The following is a 21,712-nucleotide window of genomic DNA, read 5'->3' as shown; positions in this document are numbered from 1 at the left end:
CTTGGAGAAATGTTCTCCATAGTTTCCCATCATGAGACTTACAGACTACGCCAGTTATCTCCTTATGTTCACACTTAAGGGGCTTTTTTTCACCCAGCTTTAACCACTGTTTCCCCCTTCAGATTCTCCCACTTCCAACCCATAGAATTCAGCCCTGAAGAAAGCAGCGTGGAGGGCTTCTCAAGACCAGATGGTTTAAGTAATTTCTAGGGGTTAAGATTTTCTCATTGCTCTTGTTGCCTAATAATGATAATAATAATTAAAGTTGAGAAACAGAAACAGAGATCAGGTGGCTTGCCCAATGTCCCACAGCTAGAAAGTGTCTGAGACTAGATTTACCCTCAGTTCTTTCTGACTCCAGACCTGGCTCTCTAACATCATGCTGCTGCTTAAGAATAATGAGCCCCCTATACCTCCCAGCTCACTTAGTCGTCAATCACTCTGGGCTCTGAGGTCTCCTCTGGGCCATGGATAAGACAATGACCTAGAACTTGCTTTTGGGGAGCATGTATTCCAATAGCGGAAGAAGCCTACACGTCAGGGCAGCTCACTTAAATGTACATTGTTGTAATTATCATGGTGGTGGTAGCTGAAAGGAGAGTTCACTATGAGCTGTTATAGTAGTTAAGGAAGGCTTCCTGGAGGAGGTGAGCTCCTGTAGATTTGGGGGGCAGCTCTGTGGCACAGTGATAGGGCACCAGCCCTAAAGTCAGGAAGCCCTGAGTTCAAATCTGATGTCAAACACTTAACACTTCCTGGCTGTGTGACCCAGGTCAAGTCGCTTAATCCCAATTGTCTCAGCAAAAACAAAACAAAACAAAAAGATTTGGAAAGGAGAGAAAAGGCAAAGAAATGACAGGAACAAAGTTGGAGAAGAAGAAATTCTGCTCCTTCTCCCTTCCCAGTCTCTTATCCCAGGTTTCCTCTCCCAGCTCCATGAACAGAATAGAATCCTTAACAAGGAACCAGGAGCTGGAGTCTAGTCCAAAATTTGCCATCTACAGCCTCACTGTATAACTTTGGGCAAGCAACTCGGTCCCGCCAGCCTCGGCAGCCTTTTCCAGGTAAAGTGTGCTCTCTGAGGATTTAGAGACTTCAAAGTGCCTCCCCCACCATACCCTCAGGGGTTAGAGCGAGCCCCAAACCGGCCTTCTTCCCCTCAACTCCCAACTCCCCGCTAGTGCCTTAGGGGAGTGACAGCCCGACTGGTGGGAGGAGCCCTGGACGCGGGAGCCGGGACATCAGGGTCCCACACTGGGGGAGGGGGGTGACTTGGAGCCAGCCAAAGCTGCTGGAGCCATCTCTCCGTGGGATCTGGGCTGAAGCCGGGAGAGCTCCCTCCCTGCTTCCAGCACGCAAGCTGCCCGGGCATGGGGGAGGGGGGCTGTGGCAGGCTCTGCCCCTGAAGAAAGTTACTTTTTGAAATATTGATGAGGCTGCAAGCTGTGATCACTTGCCTTGTGGGCGAGGGGAGGGGGGCGGGGCCGGGGGCCTGCTGGGAAGCCCCAGGGACCCCTGCCGGCTCCTCTTCCTACTACCCGCCAGCCTGCCTGGCAACCGCTGTCCGTGGTGCTGCCCGGACCCCGGTCCCCAGAGCCACTCGCCGAGCTCGTCTTTCCCTCGAGTCTCACAGCAGTTCCTGATCCCACCCAGGGGTCCCTTAAAGGGAGCCCCCTCACATTGAGCTCCTGCTTGATCCTGGCTCCCAAAGAGAGCCCTTCTACCCTCACCGGTTCCCCTAAAGGATACCCCAGCGTGTTAGAGCACAAAATGTAGAATGCCAGGACTGGGAGAAATCTTAGAAATCATCCAACCTAACCCTTCCCCCATCGTGTGGCTAAGGATACTGATACACAGGAAAAAAAGATCTACTTACCCAAGGTCAAATCGAAAGTCAACAGAGCCAGGACTAGAATCTAAGCAGCTTAGGATTCTAAAACATTATACTGCTCTTTGCCCTGGCTCGAGTCAGGTGGGAGGGGAAGGAGCCCCACCAGCCTAAGCCCCTTGTCACCCGGACTGCTGTCAATCTACTTCCCCTCCCCCCACCTCACCCGGGGGAGACTCTCAAAAAGCTCAGTTTGGCCAAGACTTCTCCTGTTCCCAGTGTCAGTTCCTTTGACTCCACCCAAGCCCAGTTATGGGACAAAGAAAAGTGTATTTTCTTTTCCCTCGGCTTAAAGAGGAGAGAAAGTCTCCTCTTGTCTTCCTGTATATCTCTGACCATCTTTCCCTGTTTCTGCTAACCCCTTTTTACACCCACACCTTAAATTCAAGTAGTCCACAAAGCTCTTTGCTCTAACTATAAATATTCTCTCCCTTGGCAGTCTCCTTCTCTTCCATGACTTCATGTAAATAAGCCCCCAAATCTTGGTTATATAAAAATAAAGAACTTTTTATACAACCAGTTAAATATCCATCTTCAGCTCTGACCTCTTCCCTAGGCTTCAGTTTCACAACTCTACCTGCTTTCAGGACACGTTCACCTGAATGTCCTGTCCCACATTTCAATCTCATCCTTTCCAGATTAAGCTTATTTTTTTCCTCTAAACCTGCTTCTCCTTCTGGCATCACTATTTTCTGGTTACCCGACCTCCCCTGTTTCTTTCTTTTTCTTTTTTTTGTTTGTTTTCTGCATGTCTTTATTAATATTGTTTTCTCAAGGAAATCTTTTGGTCATGAGAAAATGATGAGAAGAAGAGTAAAGGTGCATCCACCGGGTAAGAAGCTTCTTTTTTTTCTCCCTTTAATTATTTCAAATAGACTCCATCACTTCTCTCTTTCAAAATTATTTTAATCATTAACGATCCTTAAAGTCCTATTGTCCTCAGACTACAAAGGTGTTAGGAAAGAAACCCTGATTCAGTTCTATCTATGTTATTAACTGTGGGCTTGGGAAAGTTAGTTAAGCATTCTTAATCTCAATTTCTTAGGTTTGGGTCTTCTAATTGTACCATATTGACTACTTGGGCATATCTTCTCTTAAGTTGTTCTCTGTGCCTAAGCTTTCCTCATCCTCAGATGACTTAAAATTCCCTGCTTCATGTAGCTTTCAGGAAAGCATGTTTTTGAAAAGCCTAAATGGCTCATCTCTTCATCTGTGAATTAATTAAGCACACCAAATCTCAGTTTCTCCAATTGAGTCCTAGTGGAGCTAAATGTCTGTTTGTACAAATCTCTTTGACCATTCTCTGTGCCTCTATTGTCCTCATCTGAAAATAAGACAAATGATATTATTTAAGTTCTTTGGCCCACAGTTTTTGTTTAGCAAGCACTTATAATGCATTCAAGCTTAGCTGTTGTATAAAGATGATAACCCATTTTCTCCTTTGTGAAATGAAGATAATCATAAATCCCTTACTTATGATCCTCCCTTGTTTCTAATCCCAGTTATTTTTTTACTCTTTCCTGTCTCTCAGTTCTTATGTTCAATCAATCACCAGGATTTTTTAATTACCTGAGAGTGCTTGACATTGTCCTCTCGAGTTCCACTATCACCCGTTTAGTTCAACGCCTCATTACCACCCACCTGTACTAGTCAATAGTTTCCCAACCAGTTTTTCCATTTCCTTTCTGTCCCTTATTTAATACATCCTTATCTTCCTGGTGATTAGAATCAGAAAATTTCAGAGTTGGAAAGAATTTCAGTAGCCCTCTGGGGCAACCGTAGCTTGACAAAAAATTTACCGAGCATACATAGTTAGACCTAAGAGAGATGGTAGAAACCATTTAATCCAACCCCATTATTTTATAATGGGGAAGTTGGGATTCCAGAAGATTAAGTGATTTTGTCACAGGTGATCCTGAGTAAATCATTTAATCTCTCTCTGCCTCAATTTCCTAATCTGTATAATGAGATGATAGCACCTACTTCACAGCATTAATTGTGAAGATCATATTTAATACATTACATTAGTAGCTAATAGTGTTCAGAGCCCAAATTCAAACATAAGCCCTGTGATTCCCTATACAGTCCTCTGTCCACTGTACCATGCTGTTTTCCCTACAAGCCTTCCACAATATCCCCTACAAGGAAATCATGCTACTTTTCCTTTCAAAAATTTTCTGTAGCTCCCTATTGCTAATAGATTGAAGTTCAAGCTTCTTTTTCCTGTCAAGTTCTTTTGCAATTTTATGCCAACCTTGCTTTCAAATTTTTGATCCTATTTTTTACTCTGTCTGAAATGTCTTCCATCCATTGAATTTATTCCTTTTTAAAAGCTTAATTCAAATGCCACTTCTTCCAAGAAACCTTATCCTGACATGGGTAATAACCATTCTCCTCAGATGTCATATAGTACTATTTAATTTTGTAACACTCTAATACTCTTAGGTAATAATTTGTGGCATAGTCTCTGTGAGACCTATATACTCCCCAAGGGTAGGAAGGGAGCTTTTGTTATCTTAAATGGGCTTATTCCCCAGAAGTATGTCCAGAGGTTTACCTGTAGCAAGCACTTAATAACTATTTGCCCAATTGAAGAGAATAGACATCTCTGACTCTAGCCTCTCCATCCAGCCATGTGCTTCTAAATCCCAGCCTGTAAATATCCAAAGGAGAAATCGATTCTGAGGGCTGGGAACTTGAGGGAAACAGAGAACTAAAGGAGTCTTTCTTTTTGATAGTATTTTATTTTTCCAATTACATGTCAAGATCGTTTTCAACATTAATTTTTGTAAGATTTTAAGTTCCACATTTTTCCTCCTTTTCTCCATCCTTACCATCCTCTCCAAGACAGCAGGCAATCTGATACAGATTATGCATGTAAGTCATGTTGTAAAAGAAAAAAAATCAGAGCCAAATGGAAAAACTACAAGAAAGAAAAAGCAAATAAAAAAGATGAAAATAGTATGTTTTGATCTACATTCAGTCTCCTTAAGTATTCGGTATCCATTCTGATTACAAATGGCATTTTCCATCTTATGAAAAGCTAAGTCCATCATAGTTGATCATCACACAATCTTGCTGTTACTGTGTACAATATTCTCATGGTTCTGCTCACTTCACTGAGCATTAGTTTATGTAAGTCTTTCCAAGCTTTTCTGAAATCAGTTTGTTCATCATTTCTTATAGAATGATAATATTCCATTCCATTCATATACATAATTAATTCATCCATTCCCCAACTGATGGACACCCACGTATTTTCCGATTCCTTGCTATTACAAAAAGAGATGCTACAAACATTTTTGCACATATGGGTCCTTTTTCCTTTTTTTATGATCTTGTTGGGATACAGACCCAGTAGTAAGACTGCTGATCAAAGGGTCTGCACAATTTTAAAGCTTTTGAGCATAGTTCTAAACTACTCGCCAGAATAGTTGGATCATTTCACAATTCCATCAACAATGCATCAGTGTTCCCATTTTCCCACATCTCCTCCAACACTTATCATTATCTTTTCCTGTTATCTTAGAGCACTTTTTTTTTCATATGAGTATAGATGACTTTAATTTCAAGAAAAAGTCCTTTGGCAATGGGGATGGGAAAGGCCAGATCTGTGACTTCTGGTTCAGGAGACTGATTGCGGATTCCCTGGATTCTGTGCCCGACCTTGCCTTTCCAGTTCTGCCAGAAAGTTGTATAGTCCTGCCTTTCTGTCCTTGGGTTTTATTAAATTTATTCCTGATTGAGCCACTACTAGCCTGGCTGTGTGACTTTGATTTCCTCCATTTCAGTGGGCTTTAGTTTATTCTTCTGTAAAATGGGAGGTAGTTGGAGTGAACCAATAGCAAAATAACAAATAACAAAAAATTCTTTGGGCAGGGTTTATTTCATTTTCACAAAGCAAAGTACCTTGCACATAGTAGGTGCTATATTACATATATTATATATATAGAGTTGTTGTTGAATGTATAAGGGCCCTTCAAACCTTACAGAAATATAAGATTCTATGATCTAAGTCCAGTCACTTCCCCTCTTTGGACTCTCAGTTTGCTCTTTTGTGAAAAGATGGGAGGGTCCGTGGTGGTGGATGATCTCTAAGGATCCAGCTATCTGTCCCAACCTGTGGTCCAAGAAAAGAGGAAAGAACACGATCTCAAGGAACCCCAATCCATCTTGGGCCGCACCCCTTTTCCCCTTCCAACCCATTCCCGGGTCGGGCTGGAGAATTGGGTCAGCATGGTTGCCATGGAGATGAGATCTGCTCCCGCCCCCGCCCCCTCCCTCTGGAAACCTTCCTATGCTCCTCCTTTGTCATCCATCCCCCCTCCTGCCGCCAGACTAGGCTCTGTGTGAGTGTGTGAGTGTGTCTGTGTGTGTGTGTGTGTGTGTGCACGCGCGTGCTTGCAAGCGTACGTGTATGTCTGTGTATGAAAGAGAGGGAGAGAGGAAAAGAGAGGGAGGGGAGGGGAGGAGAAGAGAGAGAGAGAGAGAGAGAGAGAGAGAGAGAGAGAGAGAGAGAGAGAGAAGGAAGGAGGGAGAGAGAGAGAGAGGAGGAGGAGGGAGAGGGAGGCAGAGGCGCTCGGGCTCAGGGCTCTGCCTGGACCTCACCCTCAGACTCTGCGGTTGCCGGTAAGACCCCCGGAGCCAGCAGCCCTGGGCATGTGAGTGTCTGCTTGCGCGCTGTACGTCTCTTCTCGTCTGTCCGCGTCTCCCCGGCGTTTGCATGCACGGCTCTCTGGCCATCCGCGAGCCTCCCCCTGAGGATCCGGCAGCGGGCTCGCGTGGGTCTCAGCCCCGCGGGGCTGTGGGTCTGGACCCCGGCGAGAGATCCCCAAGCCAGGGCAGACACGTGCTCCCAGCGCCTTCCTCTGCTCCTTGGCCATCTTTAGGGCTCTCAGGGCGTGTACTCGCAGTGCATCTGCTTGGCTGTGTGGGTGCTCACCTGCCTTTCCGTGGGTCCCCGCGTGTGTCTGTCTCTGTGTCACTGTTTGCTTGCGCTTGCTGATGGATTGCCTGCTTCCTGTGCACACCTGGGAGGCTACAGTGACTCGGTCCCGGCCTCGGCCCCCAGCCTCGGGAGGAGCCCAGGCAGGAACGGTTGGGGCTGGCGGGGAGCTGGGGTTCTGGGGGGAGCCCATTGGGGTAGCCTCGCAGGCCCGGGACCCGTGTCTGTTCCTACCAGCAAAACTGCCAGGCCTGGAGCAGGCAGAGAAACCCAGGATTTCATCCTCCCCAAGTGGCTTTTGCAGTCCCAGCTGGGAGGAAATCTCTCCTCCAGGCAGTGGGAGGGGGTGCCAAGCCGGGGGACCCCTGGATTAGATACAAATGGGGTGGGGCTCAGGGGGGGAGGTGGCCCTGGGGCCCCTCCTCATTCTAAACCGAGCTCCATGCGTCTCCCTCAGGGCACCCAGCCTGATTACTTGGGGATAACTGTGAGTGGACTTAGCTGGTAAATCAGAGGCTCAGTTCCAATGCTCCAGGAGAACAAGCTCTTAAGAGGAGCCCCCCGGCAACAGCGGTGGCAGCACTGATTCCATTGGGGATGCCAAGAACCGCACCCACATTTTTCAGTTTGGTGAGTTTAAGTTTTTTTGTTTGTTTTTTTATGGAAAGGGGATGGGTTACTCCGACCATTAAGTAAGAGGCTTTCTAAGCTAAGTAGAACCTTTCCTCATCTCCCCTCCCCCAGAGAGGGACCAGAGTCTGTTTTCATCCTGTCGTCCCTGGACAACTGGGAGAAATGGGGCACAGCAACAATAGACACTTATTGTGCACCTACTGCATGCAAGACTCTCGTTCTCAACTCTTGGGATTTAAAGATAAAATCCACAGATTTCAGGGAGTGTTAGGGGGAGATAGGGAAGCTTGTGAACTTGATGCTCCTGACCCTCCCATGGCAAGGCAGGAGACACTGCTCTACCAGGAAATGCCTCTTACTTGCCATATGTTTTGAGGAAAATTTCTTGATCTCTTGGACTTTGGTTGATATGTCTGTGAAATGGGACTGAAAATATAAATGCAGCTTCCCTCAGGTTGTTGTGGCTCAGTCTGGATTCTTCTACTAAGTCACTCTGTGATCTCATGTAGGTCCCTTCCTAGAGGAGTCCTTTTTCTTCATCTGTAAGGGGGCTATTTGGGGGTGAGATGTGAAGCTCTGTGAGATATATTTCAACCTCTGACGTTCAGTTCCTAGGCCCTTCAGGCTTGTATGAGAGTGTGAGTTCAGCCCTGAGAACAGGCTGGCTTGTTGGAAGGGCTGGTTGACCAGTTAAGATGGACAGATGGATATACTTGACAAGTGTGAACCCCGTAGAGAGTCCTTCCCCCCCATTGGCTGGGGCCGAGGCCAGAACTGAGGGGAGCTATCCTACTGGGCAGTCACGAGGGATGAGTAGACAGAGGGCAAATGGGCTCGTGCCAGGTCTTTGAACACACATCCAAGTTTCTCAGCATTAAGTCCTTGGGCTGGTGGTTGAACAGTCAGAGCTGAAAACGGGACCCCGGGGACTGGAGAGGAGGTGGGAGGATCCTGTGGTCCTTGGCTCTTGAGGACAGGATATGAGGAGCCAATCCTTCCTACTCTTAATAGTCTAAGGGCTTTCTCTGAGGGAGCAGCAGAAGCGGAGATGAGATAAGGACTTACAATATGAAGCTCTTTAGCTACCTCAAGGAGGCAGAGCTAGCGTGTAGGGGAAATTGCTTCCCTGGAAGGGGTCAATTCCCATCTGACTGAGAAAGCAAGGATGGAAAAAAAAAAGCTTATCAAATCCACCCAACAGATACTGATTAGGTTTGTTTTGGTTCTTGGTCTCTGGATCTCTGCCTCCTCATCTATAAAATGTGGACAATAGACAAGATAGACTAGTAGGACTCCCAGCTCTGACAATCGATGTTCCAACATTCTGAGTTCTTGGGCCGCTTTTGGCTTGTGTTCTGTGTTCTGTTTTAGCATCCGGTATTACATCCTCTTCCTGCTCCGACATTGTGTTCTGTGTTCTAAATTCATTCCTGCTGTGATGTTCTATGTTCTGTGCTCCAAGATTCCTTCCACCTCTGACATTCCTTGTTCTGTGATCAAAGATTACTTTCTGCAGTGTAGACTATGTTCCTGCCCTTTTCAGTTCCAACTCTGTCTGTTCTAGTGTTCTGACTCCGACATTCTCATTTCCTCATTCTAAGGTTCCTGCCAGCTTTAGCATTCTATCTTCCATTTTTAAACATTCTACATTCAAGCTTTCCTCCCAGCCTTAATATTCTATGATCAAAGTTTTAAAATTCTCCCCTGCTAGGATAGCCTATTATGTAGGATCCCTTGGAGCTCTGATATGTGTTCCATCCTCCGCCCAAAGCTCCAACCTCCAGCCCCTCCTTCTCCTGTGATCCAGGGACATGAGTGTAATGGGGTGGATATAGGCAGGTTTTGGAGGCCTGGAAAGAGTAACAAGGGAGTAGAGGTGTGTCCCTCGGGGGAGAAAAGCTGCTTTGGGAGCTCAAGCCCTGAAACCCGAGTTCCCAGAGTTGTGCATGAATACAAATAAAGGGAAGAAAAGGAGACAGCATGGTAGGAATCAAGTCATCAAGTATTTCTAAAGTGCCATGTTCCAAGGCACTGTGATAAACACCGATACAGGGTAAACAACCCAGTCTTATAATCAGGAGGTCTGGTTCTAGCCCCCAACTCACTTTGTGATCTTGATCCAGCCCTAGCCCACGCTGGACCCCAGTTCCCTCATCTGCAAAATGGCATCGTGGAACGAACACTGGGTTTAGAGATAGAGAACCCAGATTCAAACCCCCCTCTTCCACTTACTACTTCTGTAAACTTGAGCAAGAAATAACTTTTCCAAACCTTAGTTTCCCCATATGTAAAAAGGGTGGCTTTGGTCAGAAAGCCTTTAAGGTCTCCTCTAGCTCCACCTCGGGTTTCTAAGCTTCCTCCCCATTCTCGCCTACGTGTGTTTCCTGGGTCATAGTGTCCTCAGAGCCTCAGGCAGGCCAGGGGGCTCTGCCCTCAAACGCATTTTGATGTTGTCTCTGGTTCAGGCCAGGGGGCTCTGCCCTCAAACGCATTTTGATGTTGTCTCTGGTTCAGGGATTCTTAGTAGCTCCCACTAGGTCGAGCTGACAGTTTACCTTTCCTGGAAGTCAGAGGATCTGCCCCATAGAAGAGGAGGGCTGTCAATTATTCACAAGGGGGAAGAAAATTGAGCCACTAGGCTGGCCGAGCGGGATTCCATCCCCTTACCTGGAGGGGGCAGCCGCTGACCAGTCTGCCTCGCTTGGGACAGGTTGGGCCGGGGGACTTGCAAAGGCAGCTTTTATAATCCTGCAGCCTAACAGACTTCAGCCTTTCTTCTAGGATCCCGCTCCCCACTCCAGGCCAAGGAGACATGGTAACACCTCAGAGGAGCCCCTGTCCTGGGCTCCGGGGGCCCCTGAGTGAGGGAAATATAGTCTTGTCCTGGAGGAGCAGATAGACATCTGTTAGCACACAGATGGAGCCCTGCCGGCTTCCAGGGTGTGAGGGACATGTCGTCCCTGCCCTGGGTTAGTTCCTCTACTTCCACTGCAAGTGAAAGCTCGGGCTAAGGCCAGAATCTGGCCTGGGGGCTTTGGTGACCAGGGGCCCTCTTCTTTTTGTTCCCAGTGCTGCCTGTGGGCTCAACACCTTCAGGACCATGTTTGATGGGGAGCCGGGCACAGGCCCAGCAGCGGCCTCCCGGAATGTGGTTCGCAGTTCCAGCATCAGTGGCGAGGTGTTTGGTGGTGGCGGGGAGCAGGCCGGGGGCACAACTGGAGCCAGCACTGCCAAGAAGCGCCGCAGCAGCCTGGGGGCCAAGATGGCAGCCATCGTGGGCTTGACCCAGAGAAGCCGGAGCTCCCTCCAACTGCCCCAGCCAGGTAAGGGCATGGGTAAGCAATGGGCAAGACCCTGGGGGCAGCTGAGAGTCAGTCCTGGCAGACAACTGTACAAAGGTCAAGCAAAGCTGGAAGAGTGTGTATGTGTGTGTGTGTGTGTGTGAGAGAGAGAGAGAGAGAGAGAAATAGAAAGAGAAAAACAAAGAGAAAGAGAGACAGAGAGAGAGAAACAGAAAAAGAGAAAGAGGAGAGAAAAAGAGAGAAAGGAGAGAGAGAGAGAGAGAGAGAGAGAGAGAGAGAGAGAGAGAGAGAGGAGAGAGAAAAAGAGAAACAGAGACAGATACAAAATGTGAGAGAGAGAGAGAAACAGAAAGAGAAAGAGAAACAAAGAGAAAGAAAGGAGAGGAGAAAGAGAGGAGAGAGACAGAGAAAAAGAGAGAAACAGAGACAGAGAAAAAGAGAGAAACAAAGAGAGACAGAATGTGTGTGTGAGAGAAGAAACAGAGAGACAGAGAAAGAAAAAAGGAAAGAGACAAAGAGAAAGAGAGAAAGAAACAGAGAGAAGCAGAGACAGAGAGAGATAGAGACAGAAACAGAAACAGAGAAAGACAGAAACAGAAAGAAAAAGAGACAAAGTGTGTGTGTCTGTGTGTGTGAGTGCAAGCACATCTCTGATCTGCCAAAAAGCTTTTTGATGGGAAACTCACTCTGTGCCCAGCACTGGGAGTAAAGGAACAGAGAGTTTCACAGTCCCACAATAGACAGGGACAAAAACATAAATATCACTGCCCAAGAGGTCACCCAAAGACAATCAGACCCAGCCACATCACAGAACACACTCTCAGACACGGACAGACAGAGCGCCGTGCCGAGGTCTCGCGGGTCTGTCTTGGCCGGTGTTACTATCCAAGGACAGAAGGGGATGGCCCGGGCCCTCCAGGAGGTGACATTGTTGTGAGAGCGTGTCCCCACATTTCATCTATAGGCAGGTACAAGGACAAGCAGATTTTGGAAGAGAGGAAGCTGGCAGTTAAAGGGGTTAGGAAAAGTCTCATGGAACATGCAGCTGGAATGGAATCTGGAAGGAAATGAGGGATCTTAAAGAGAGGAGAAGGCCGGGCATTTGGGGGCTGGGAGATGGCTCGTAACAACTGGGACTCAGACACAGGAAACAAAGCCCGATGTTTGGGGAACGCTGGGAAGGCCAGTCGGAGTAGGCCGGGGCGCAGGGGAGGGCTGTGTAAACAAGGCCAGGAAGGAGGTTTGGGGTCAGCTTGAGGAGGTTTTAAATACCAGCCAAAGGAGTTTGTATTTGCTCCTGGGAGAGGGGCCACAGATTATTGATGGAGGATGTGGTGATGGCTTGGACAAAACATGCACCTGTGTGGAGAATGGCCTGCAAGTGGGTAAGCCTTGAGGCAGAGAGACCAACGAGCTGAAATCACTCTCGTGTGACATTTTCTACCATGGAAAATGATTTTTAGATTGAGCAAAAGAGAGAAAGAAGCCTAACAGAGCTAAAATTCAGGATAAGCGAACAGCCAGACAACACAACTCCGGCTGTTCTCCATGAATCCAAGTCACCAGGCCAGAACTGTGTCTAACCTTACTGAAAGAACTGGTGGGTGCCTTTGCTAAATCACCACTAAGGCCCCTTTTTTTGCGGCAATTAGGGTTAAGGGACTTGCCCAGGGTCACACAGCCAGGAAGTGTTAAGTGTCTGAGGCTGGATTTGAACTCAGGTCCTCTTGGTTCCAGGGCCGATGTTCTATCCACTGCTGCCCCAACCACTGGAATTTCTTGAGAGACTGGGGAGAATGGGAGAGGGTTTCTTAGGATGAATTTGTACAAATGTTCTTTCAAAAGAAGAAAGAAGATGGAACCTTTATTAGTTATCTTGTGGATTCAAGGTGAATATCACAGGGGATCATATATAAAATGCTTCATAATCTTAAGATGCAATATAAATTATAGCTCTTAATAGTGCTGTTGTTAGCAATAGAGGTAGTAGCGCTCAAACAATATAGACTGTGTTAATAAAAGGGAGAAACCATAATCACAGAATCCTGGATTCATCCAGAAAAAGCCATGGAAAACTAAGTTCACTTCCTTTTTTGACAGTGTAACTAGATGGGAGATCAGGGGAAAGTTGGAAACAGTTACCCTTGGACTTAAATGCCCAGTACAATGCCTGGTGCTTAGGTGCTTAATAAATGCTTTCTGGTTGAGTGACTGATTAGGCAAACCACTTGACAAGTTTCTTATGATCTATATTCTTGCGGATACATGTTAAGAGCTACAATTTGGCATAGAACCCAGAAATTGGTGGCTAATGGTTAACTGTCATCCTAGAGAGTGGCTTAGCAGCATGCCTCAGGGCTCTGTTCTTGGCCCTATTGTAGTCAATAATTTTGTCACTAGCTTAGATCAAGAAATAGGGAACATACTTGTCAAATTGGCAGATGACATGAAACTTGGAGTGAAAGGTAACACACTGGCAGAATTGAGATTACAGATGCTCTCAAGAGGGTAGAATGATGGGTCCTATTTAATAAGATACATTTTAATAAAGATTCAAGCCATTCACTTTGGGTTTAAAAAAAAAACCCATATCCACACAAGTATGGGAATGAGGAAGAGGTGACTTTGTATGAAAAAAAAGTCTGCAGATCTTAGTGGTCTTTAAATTCAATGAAAGTCGACAAAGAGTCATGTAAGCCTAAACACTTCACAGATTCTTCAGCTGTCTGAAAGGGGGATCAGGGCCAGGGAAAAGGAGAAGTCTGTCTTCTGGTTTGTCTTCTGCTCTGATCCGACAACATCTGGAGTATTGTGTTCAGATCTGGCCACCACATTTAAAAATGACATTGATTGGCTATAGAAGGTGAAGGGTAAAAGACCCGGATGGGAAGGGAACCGGAGTCTAGATGATAAGTGGAAAAATTTGCAGCAGCAGGCATTGTTAGTCTGGAGAAGTTAAGTCTAGGAAGGGATGTGGTTATGGTTACTCTCTTCCAATATCTGAGAAGCTGCCATGGAAGAGAGATTAGATTTGCTCTGCTTCTGCCTCGAGCAGATACACAAATCATAGACGTACACACAGTCTGAGACGGATCAATCCTAGATCATTAAAGATAGCAGAGTCCTTAGACGCCCACGAATTCAACCCCTTCATTCAACAGAGAAGCAAACTGAGATCCAGCATTGGAGAATGGCTCCTCAAGGCTACATGATGAGTGGAGGAGCTGGCAGCGGGTTTGCCAGTTCTGTATTCAGGATGATTTATCTCCTCCATCAGTCACACATATGTCTTAGTCACATGTAGCAACACAAACCCATCACCGTACACAATCACCCAAGATCACATGCCTGTACACATCACAGACACCCCACACACAATTCCTCTCTTCCTTCCTTCCTTCCTCTTACACACACAGGCATCACACTCAGAATCCCTGCCACCCCCCCATTTGCTGCAGGTTTGTGACACCCCAGACGCCAGCTGGTTTTGTTTTAAAACCTCTTCTTGCTTATTTTTGCTCAGAACAGCAACAACTCCCCCAGCCAACCTCAAAATAGGCTGCCAGGAGCTGGGGGGATGGGAAAAGATAAGAGGGAGGGAATCTAGACTCTGGGGAAATGCTCCCCAAAGCTCCAGGTGGCTGTTGGAAAACTCCTTCCCACCTCCCTCAAAATATATCCTGTAAGGGAAGGAGGGGAGCCAGCCTCACAAGGATTTCATCTTCCCTTTTATAGGGCAGGGACTTTGCGGAGTTTGGTTAGGGTGGATTCTTAAAAGTGGTCTCTTTGTCTCTTCATTCTCTTGAGATGGTGTTCCTAGGAATGGTGGAGCAGGGCTGAGCTTAGGCTAGGGAATGTTGTCTAGGGGCTCGAGCGTCAGGCTTCAGGATGTAGGTTTGGAAGTGGAGGACCAAGGAGAATGAGAGTCAAGGAGGTGAAGCGCGAGATGTCGAGGGCTGGGTAAATTGGGAGTTTGGGGAAGTTGGAGCTGGGTCAGAGTGGGGAGGATGGAGTTTGGTGAGGGTTAGGGAGGTTGTGAATTGGATGTTGAGGAAATCTGGGATGTAGGTTGGAGTATGAGGACTTCACGTGGAAGGAGCAGCACTGAGGGAAGCAGCCCCAGGGCCGCAGAATAGACATGCATCAGGCAGTCAACAAAAGTTTATTAAGTGCCTACTATGTGCCAGGCACTATGCTAAATACCAGACAGGTTGAAAAATCAGCCTGCGTCCAAGGGGGGAAATGCTAATACACATGCACAGAGTAAGTCCAAGATAATTTGCTGAGGGGAGGCAGCACAAGCTGGGAGGTAGGAAATCCTCTTGTAGAAGGTGTTGCTTGAGTTGAGCTTTGAAGGAAGTTGAGTACTCTGGAGGTGGAGGCGACGCAAGAAAGCACGTTCAAAGCTGCAGAGTCAGAAATGGAACGTCAGGCATGTGAAGCAGCAGCGAGGCCAGAGAAGGAGGGGACATTTGCCCTTTTTGGTCTGAACACTTTGGATTACAAGCTTCAATGCAGGTTAAGGAGGAGTTGAAGAGTTCAGGGTTTGGGGGCACTAGACTTTGTAGGGGATGGGAGTTTGAGCCTCAGGAATTAGGCTGAATCATTAGGGGAGAATGGGCTGCACAGTAGTTCCAGAGAGAGCAACATCCACATCATTACTTGATGCTACTTCTACTCTCAATGCCAGAGAAGGTTAAAATGATGCAGAGCAAGCCCACAAGCCCTCCAAAAGGCAGGATGACTGTGGTCCTTCCTTAGCTCTAAATCCTATGTCAAGTATCCATCTACCTGGAGCTCTACTTATGGGAAGGGGAGGGTAAAGCTCGAGGCCCACGGCTATCACTGAAGAAGGAGGGACTATTCTCTTCTCCCTTCTGCAGATCTGAGGAATATGGCTAATCTGGAAAAAAGGGCAGAGCCCAAGAGAGGAAGTGGATGGTCCAGCTGTCCTATGTCTCAGTAAGGATATATCTTAAATATTATGCTCAGTTCTGGAGACACATTTTAAGAAGTTTAATGACAAGGTGAGGGGATCTGGAAAAGGACTAGAGACCACATCAAAAGTGGAAAGTCTTTTGTTTAAAAAGAGAGAGGAACGAGATGATAATCATCTCCAAGTATTTGAAAGTAATCTCTGCAAAAGATTTTATGCCTGGCTCCAGAAGACAGGACTAGGGACAGAGTGTGGAAATTGGAAAGAGAGATTTTTTCCTAGCAATTAGAGCTCTCCAAAAGTGGAATGAATTGCCTTTAAATGTATTGGGCTCCATATCATTGGATGAGGATGCTTAGGGTCTTATGGAAGGGATTCCTGTTCACCGAGAGGGGGAACTAGATGATCTTCTAGGTCTCTCCAGCACTGGCCCTCAAGTGTCCCGGAGATTTCTCACTTCAGCACCAGGGACAGCGACCCTCCTTCCTCTGCTCCTTGAGCATGTCCTGGTAGGAAGAATGTGGCCTGGGGAGTCACTTCTGTCCCAAGGAGGCTTAAGGGGACATGGAACTATGCCCAAATGGGAAATTGCATTAAGCAACGGGAAAAGTGCTGTTCCTGCCACAAAGGAGACCTGAATGCAAGTCCTGCATGACAAAAACGCTTTGTAACACCCTCTTATCCTTATTGAGCCTCAGTTTCTCCATCTGTAAAATAAGATAAAATGAGTAAAGTCAGTCCAGACTCCGTGATCCCCTCCAGCTCTGACACACACACACACACACACACACACACACACACACACACACACACAACACAACACACACACCCCTCTCTCATACTCCATTAGAAATGTTTTGAAGAGGAGAGGAGAGAAGGGAAACGACTTCTAAAAGGTACTAAAATAGCCTTTCCTGGGCCAGGGAAGCACTCACCCTCCTGTTTTGCTTAGTATCCTCCTTTGTGGGTGGGTGCAGGGAGGCCTCCTTGCTGCTGTTCATCCATTTCTGCCTGATGCCTTTAGTGTTGATTGGAGATGGAGAAACATAAGGCCTGGAGACTGAACAGTCCTGGCCAAGTCACCCCTTATCCTCCCACCCGAGGTGCCGTCCTCCTAACTTGTAGCAGGTCTGCTGTTCCCCTGGCCCGGCGTCATTCTCAGCTCAAAATCCATTTTCCCAGTTTCTGACTCCAGTAATGACGACTCTACTTCCTCAGAGCTCATGTGTGGAAATGGCCAGCCCTGAGGGGCTTTGTAATTACTGGGACTGTGTGTCACCTTACGGCTGGAACCGTTTCAATGATTGAATTTGGACTCAGGGGACCTGGGTCCAAACTCTGCCTCTGCCATGTATTAGCTGTGTGATCTTGGGCAAGTCACTTCCTTTTGGTTTTCCCATCTGTGAAATGGGATGATAAGCCTAAATGATTGTCTAAAGTCCTTCCAGTTCTAAAACCTAGATATTTATGTCTTCTATTTACAAATGGCTCCACATAATCTATGACGTAATCATGTTGCCTGTAACCCTCGCTGTGTGATTGCGTGTGACTTTTGGCATCTGTACTGCTACAGCACAATTGTGAGCCTGTGTGGCCATGTTGTGTGACTGTTTGTAAAAAAGGCTATTTGGGGTCTCCCGTGTGTCTGTGTGTGGTATGTGAAATTGCGTACTGCTGCTGTGACAGGCTGTAACACTGTGTGTGAGCTGTTGTGTAACTGCGGCTGTTGTGCAAGCCTTGGTGAGCTTAGGTGACTTTGGAGTGTGTGTATGTCTGTCTGTCTGTCTCTCTGTGTCTGTCTCTGCCTCTTTTCTCTGTTTTTCTGTCTCTGTCTCTGTGTCTCTGTCTCTGTCTGGGTGTTTCCTTTGGGGGAGAGGGTCCCACAGTCCAGGTCCAGGCTACTTTCTGTGAGTAGGCTTTCTTCTCCCCCCATCTCCCCATTCTGAAGGTAAACGGACAATAACGGCTCCATCTCGGGGGGAGGGGAGGGCCTGGGGAGCGTTCTCTGGTCAGGAAGGGTGTTACCATGGTAGCCAAGACTTGCGTGCTACTTCAGGCGAAGCAGTGTCCCACCCCGCAGGTCCTTCGCCGGGGCCACCCCCGCCCCTCTGAGTGTCCGAACCCCTCCATCTTCCACTCAGGCTGATGATGTCAGTATTTGGGACCCTCCTCTGGTGGGCCACGCCCCCAGGTAAACGCCCTCCCTTTGGGTCCCCACCTCCCTGCCTCCCCTGATTGGTGGGCTTGCGGCTAATTTTCCTTCTTTCCCACACCCCCTCCCAGCAACAGCCAATGGGTTCGGCCAAGTCCATTCTCTTCCTCTCCCCAACATCTCCCCCCTGCAGTGGCAGCCTGGGGATTGTGGAGGAGCGGGGGCGTCTCTGCAATGCGGAGGAGGTTACCATGGCAACCGAAGGAGGCGGAGAGGAGAAGGAAGGGAGTTGCTGTCTTAAGGGGAGCCAGCCCTCCCCCTGCGCATTTCCTCTCCACAGCCCATCACCTGAGACCCCCTCCCCCTCGGTCCTGCTAGTCCCGAAGGAGGGGGCTGAGCAAGACCCCCCACCCCGCCTCCACTGCTCCTCCTCACAACCTTCCTGGCTTTTGTGTGGCGGTGACAGGCAGAGAGGGGCATTGGGCCAGGGATGACCGGTGGTAGCAGAGTGTATAAATTTGGTAGGTGAGGGGAGAGAGACCACAGGATAAGAGTTTACTTAGAGGATTCCGTCTGTCTGTATGTAAGGACAGGACGGAAAGATGTGAAGCGGACCCTAGTCTGATTAGGCAGATCCAAAGAGCTTGAATGGCAGCGTGTCAACCATCAGTTTTAATAAATCAAACCTTTATTAAGCACCTATAATGTGTCTGGCCTTTTGCTGGGCAGTGAGGATGTGGGAGTGAGAAAAAAAAAAGGAAACAGAGGAAGGGAGATGTTGTCAGCCCTCTGAGTGCTTACTTTTGTCTGGGAGAAAACAATTTATATATAGAAGGAAATAAAGTAATTGAGTCTCACAGGTGGGGAAGGGGGAAGACCAGGAAAAGTGTCTTGTGGGAGGTGAGGCATTAGGCATTGGGGGGGGGGGCAGGGAGAGCATTCAAGGCACTGAGGATCAGCCACAGAAGATGGAACATCGCAGCAGAGGAACATATTCTTAGTTTGGCTGGAAATGTAGACGTGTGAAAGGCAGTCATATGTAAATCTACCTGGAAAGGTGGGCTAGAGCTTCACTGTGAAGGGCTCCGGGGGCCATCCAGGAAAACGTGTGTGTGTTCTTGAAGCGCTAGGGAGCCACTGGGCTTTCCTGATGAGAGGAGGGACGTGGTCAGACTTGTGCTTTAGGAGTCCCTGGCAGTTCCTGGGGAGGGCAGATTGGAGAGGGGAGTATGTCTCCCAACAGACTAGCCGAAGGACCTCAGTTTAGCCCTGTGCTGTTTGTCACTTTCATCAATAACTTGGATAAAGGCTTAGATCACATTCATAAGATTTGCAGAAGACACAAAACTAGGAAGAATAGAGTGGACAGCAGTCAGATCTTGACAGACTATGCCACTGGACCAAATCCAATTCAATAACTATAAACGTACAAATCTTACATTCTGCTTCAAAAACAGACTTCACCAATATGGGACAGAGGCCAGGCTTGGTTGGACAATAGATCTGAGGATTTTGGTGAACTGAAAACTCAATATAAATCAGTGGTGGGCTGTGGTAGATAAAGCAAACGTGGTCTAAGACTGCTTTAAGAGCTACGGCATCCAGAGCGGATGACTGGGTAATCCCACTCTGTTCTCTTCAGTCTGCATCTACGCTGCTAGTTAGTCTTGGGCACTATGTTTTAGTAAAGACGTTGGCAAACTGGACAGCGTACAGAGAAGGCAACCAGCGTAGTGAAGGGCCTTTTGAGATCATGATATGAAAGAACTGGGGATAATTAAGCTGGAGAACAGTAGATGGGAGAGGCACGGGAAACGGTAGCTGTTTTCAACTATTTAAATGACTGTCATGGGAAAGATTTGTTCTGCTTGACCCCAGAGAGCAGAACCAGGAATTATTGAGGACTTTATGGGAGGAAGCATAGAAGTAGAGACGGGGATAGGAAAAACATGACCAGGAAAGCAGATTTAAATTCAGTGGAGGAAAAATCTTCCTAAAAATCTGAGCTGTCTAAAAGTAGAATGTGAAGCCTTAGAACTTAGCAAGTTCTCCATCAGTCCAAATGGGCACTGGCTGATTGTTTAGGGTTCTGAAAAGGGTAGAAGATAGATTCAGTGGCCTCTGAGGGCTTTTCTAAAACATCTTAAATGTGACCTAGTGGTTAGAAGGCTAGACATGGAGTTAAGAAGACCAGTTTTAAATCCTACTTCTCACTCTAAGAGGTATGTTTCCATGGGCAATCACTTTTCTGTTTCTCATCTGTAAAAAGGGAATGTTAATATCTCACAGATTATGTGTTATCATATGGGTGGAATTTGAAAATTTTGAAAATTTTTATATAAAGTTTTTAATGAATATCCATTGTAATTATTCCAATTTTAAGATTCTTTGTTTCTGTAGTTTGTGTCAGGGCAAGAAAGAGATATTGGGAGGCCTGTTCCTGCATCAGGTAAAAGATCATTGCATTTTAAAGTTGAAAAGAGACCTTGGAGATCGTGTAGTCTATCTTTTCTTTGCTCTCTGCAATTTTTATAAATGAGGAAACCAAAAACCAGAAAAGTGAGTGTTATTCAGGTTATTCATGACCCTGTTTGAGGTTTCCTTGTCAAAGAAACTGGAGTAATTTCCTTCTCCGGCTCATTGACAGATAGGAAACTAAAGCAAACGAGGTGAAGTGACCTGCCCAGGGCCGCCCAGCCAGTGTGTGACCATGGACTCAGAAATGAGTCTTCTTGACTCCAGGGCTGGTATTCTAGCCACTGTGCCCAGAAAGTGAGTGACCTGCCCCCAAGTTATCAAGCTAGGGTATCACACAGGAAAAAGCAATGTTTGTTGGGGGTGAGAGTGATAGCTTTTGTCAGGTTGAAAGGGAGCCGCAGATCTGGGTGTGTGGGTCTGGGACAGTGTCAGACAGAAGGTGTTTGTAATATTGTCATACACACAGAGGAGGTGTCCAGTAGGGACATGATATGTGAGAGTCTGCAGTGATGGGTATGTGAAAACAGCAGGCAAACAGTGGGGCTGATCGTGGGACAGTCTGTAAACGAGCTCAGATTCAAAGGCGGGATTGGGACTTGTGATGAGATGAGACGGCGGGGGATGCTGGTCTGACCCTGATGGCCTCAGAGGCGAGGTTAACTGGAGATGGAGCTGTTCATGCCCCTTTGTCCCGGGATGCTAACAACTTCTAGAAATGACTGTTAGGCAGTTTGGGGCAAAGGAGCAAAATCTGGGGGTGGCCAATTCTGGAGCGTGTGAAGTTCCCCGATGTTTGCTGAGGGAGGGACGTCCAAGCCCAGGCGAGGGTCCTAGGGATGGTGTATATGAGAAATGATCCCCATCTTCTCCCAAAGGGAGGGCGAGACCTCCCCTCCCAAGAAGGGCTCAAAGGGAAGGCCAGAGAAGCCTTGAAGGCTTCCTTCCTTCTCCCCTCAGTCTATCAAGCCCTAAGCTCCTCAGCCTGGAGGGGCAAGCAGGAGCTCTCGGGCTTCCAGTGATCCGTACCGCAGCCTTCTCCCCTCGCACTCTTCTGGGGCTGATGTCTGGGTTCTCTCTGTGTTCTTCAGAAGGTGGAACAAAGAAACTCCCGAGCAACATTCGGCGGAGCACAGAGACCGGCATTGCCGTGGAAATGAGAAGCAGGGTCACACGTCAAGGGAGCCGAGAATCCACCGACGGCAGCACCAACAGCAACAGCTCCGATGGCACGTGCGTCCTCCCTGCTTGTCCCCCACGGTCCCTGGGCGCGGGGCGGGCTCGGGGGCCCCTGCTTTGTCAAAGTCCCAGATGTCACCGCAAAAGTCAAAGCGTTTCAGGCTCAGACCCATTAGATATTTCTCCCTTCACCTGTAAAGTG

The 21,712-nt window shown here is 47.5% G+C and overlaps 1 protein-coding gene across 1 annotated transcript in view; it reads left to right on the top strand.

The window, feature by feature from the left end:
• Nucleotides 1–6,411: 6,411 nt before the first annotated feature.
• Nucleotides 6,412–21,712, top strand: part of RIMS3 (regulating synaptic membrane exocytosis 3) — a 28,965-nt gene continuing 13,664 nt past the window's right edge. Inside the window, 4 exon segments of the mRNA XM_051987793.1 lie at nucleotides 6,412–6,517; nucleotides 7,291–7,463; nucleotides 10,536–10,789; nucleotides 21,423–21,564. Of these exon segments, the coding sequence (XP_051843753.1) occupies nucleotides 10,567–10,789; nucleotides 21,423–21,564 (365 nt within the window). The 5' untranslated portion in view covers nucleotides 6,412–6,517; nucleotides 7,291–7,463; nucleotides 10,536–10,566.

The sequence above is a fragment of the Antechinus flavipes genome, chromosome 3 (genome assembly GCF_016432865.1).
Source record: "Antechinus flavipes isolate AdamAnt ecotype Samford, QLD, Australia chromosome 3, AdamAnt_v2, whole genome shotgun sequence".
NCBI classification, from domain to species: domain Eukaryota; kingdom Metazoa; phylum Chordata; class Mammalia; order Dasyuromorphia; family Dasyuridae; genus Antechinus; species Antechinus flavipes.
This window is presented reverse-complemented; position numbering and strand designations above follow the sequence as displayed.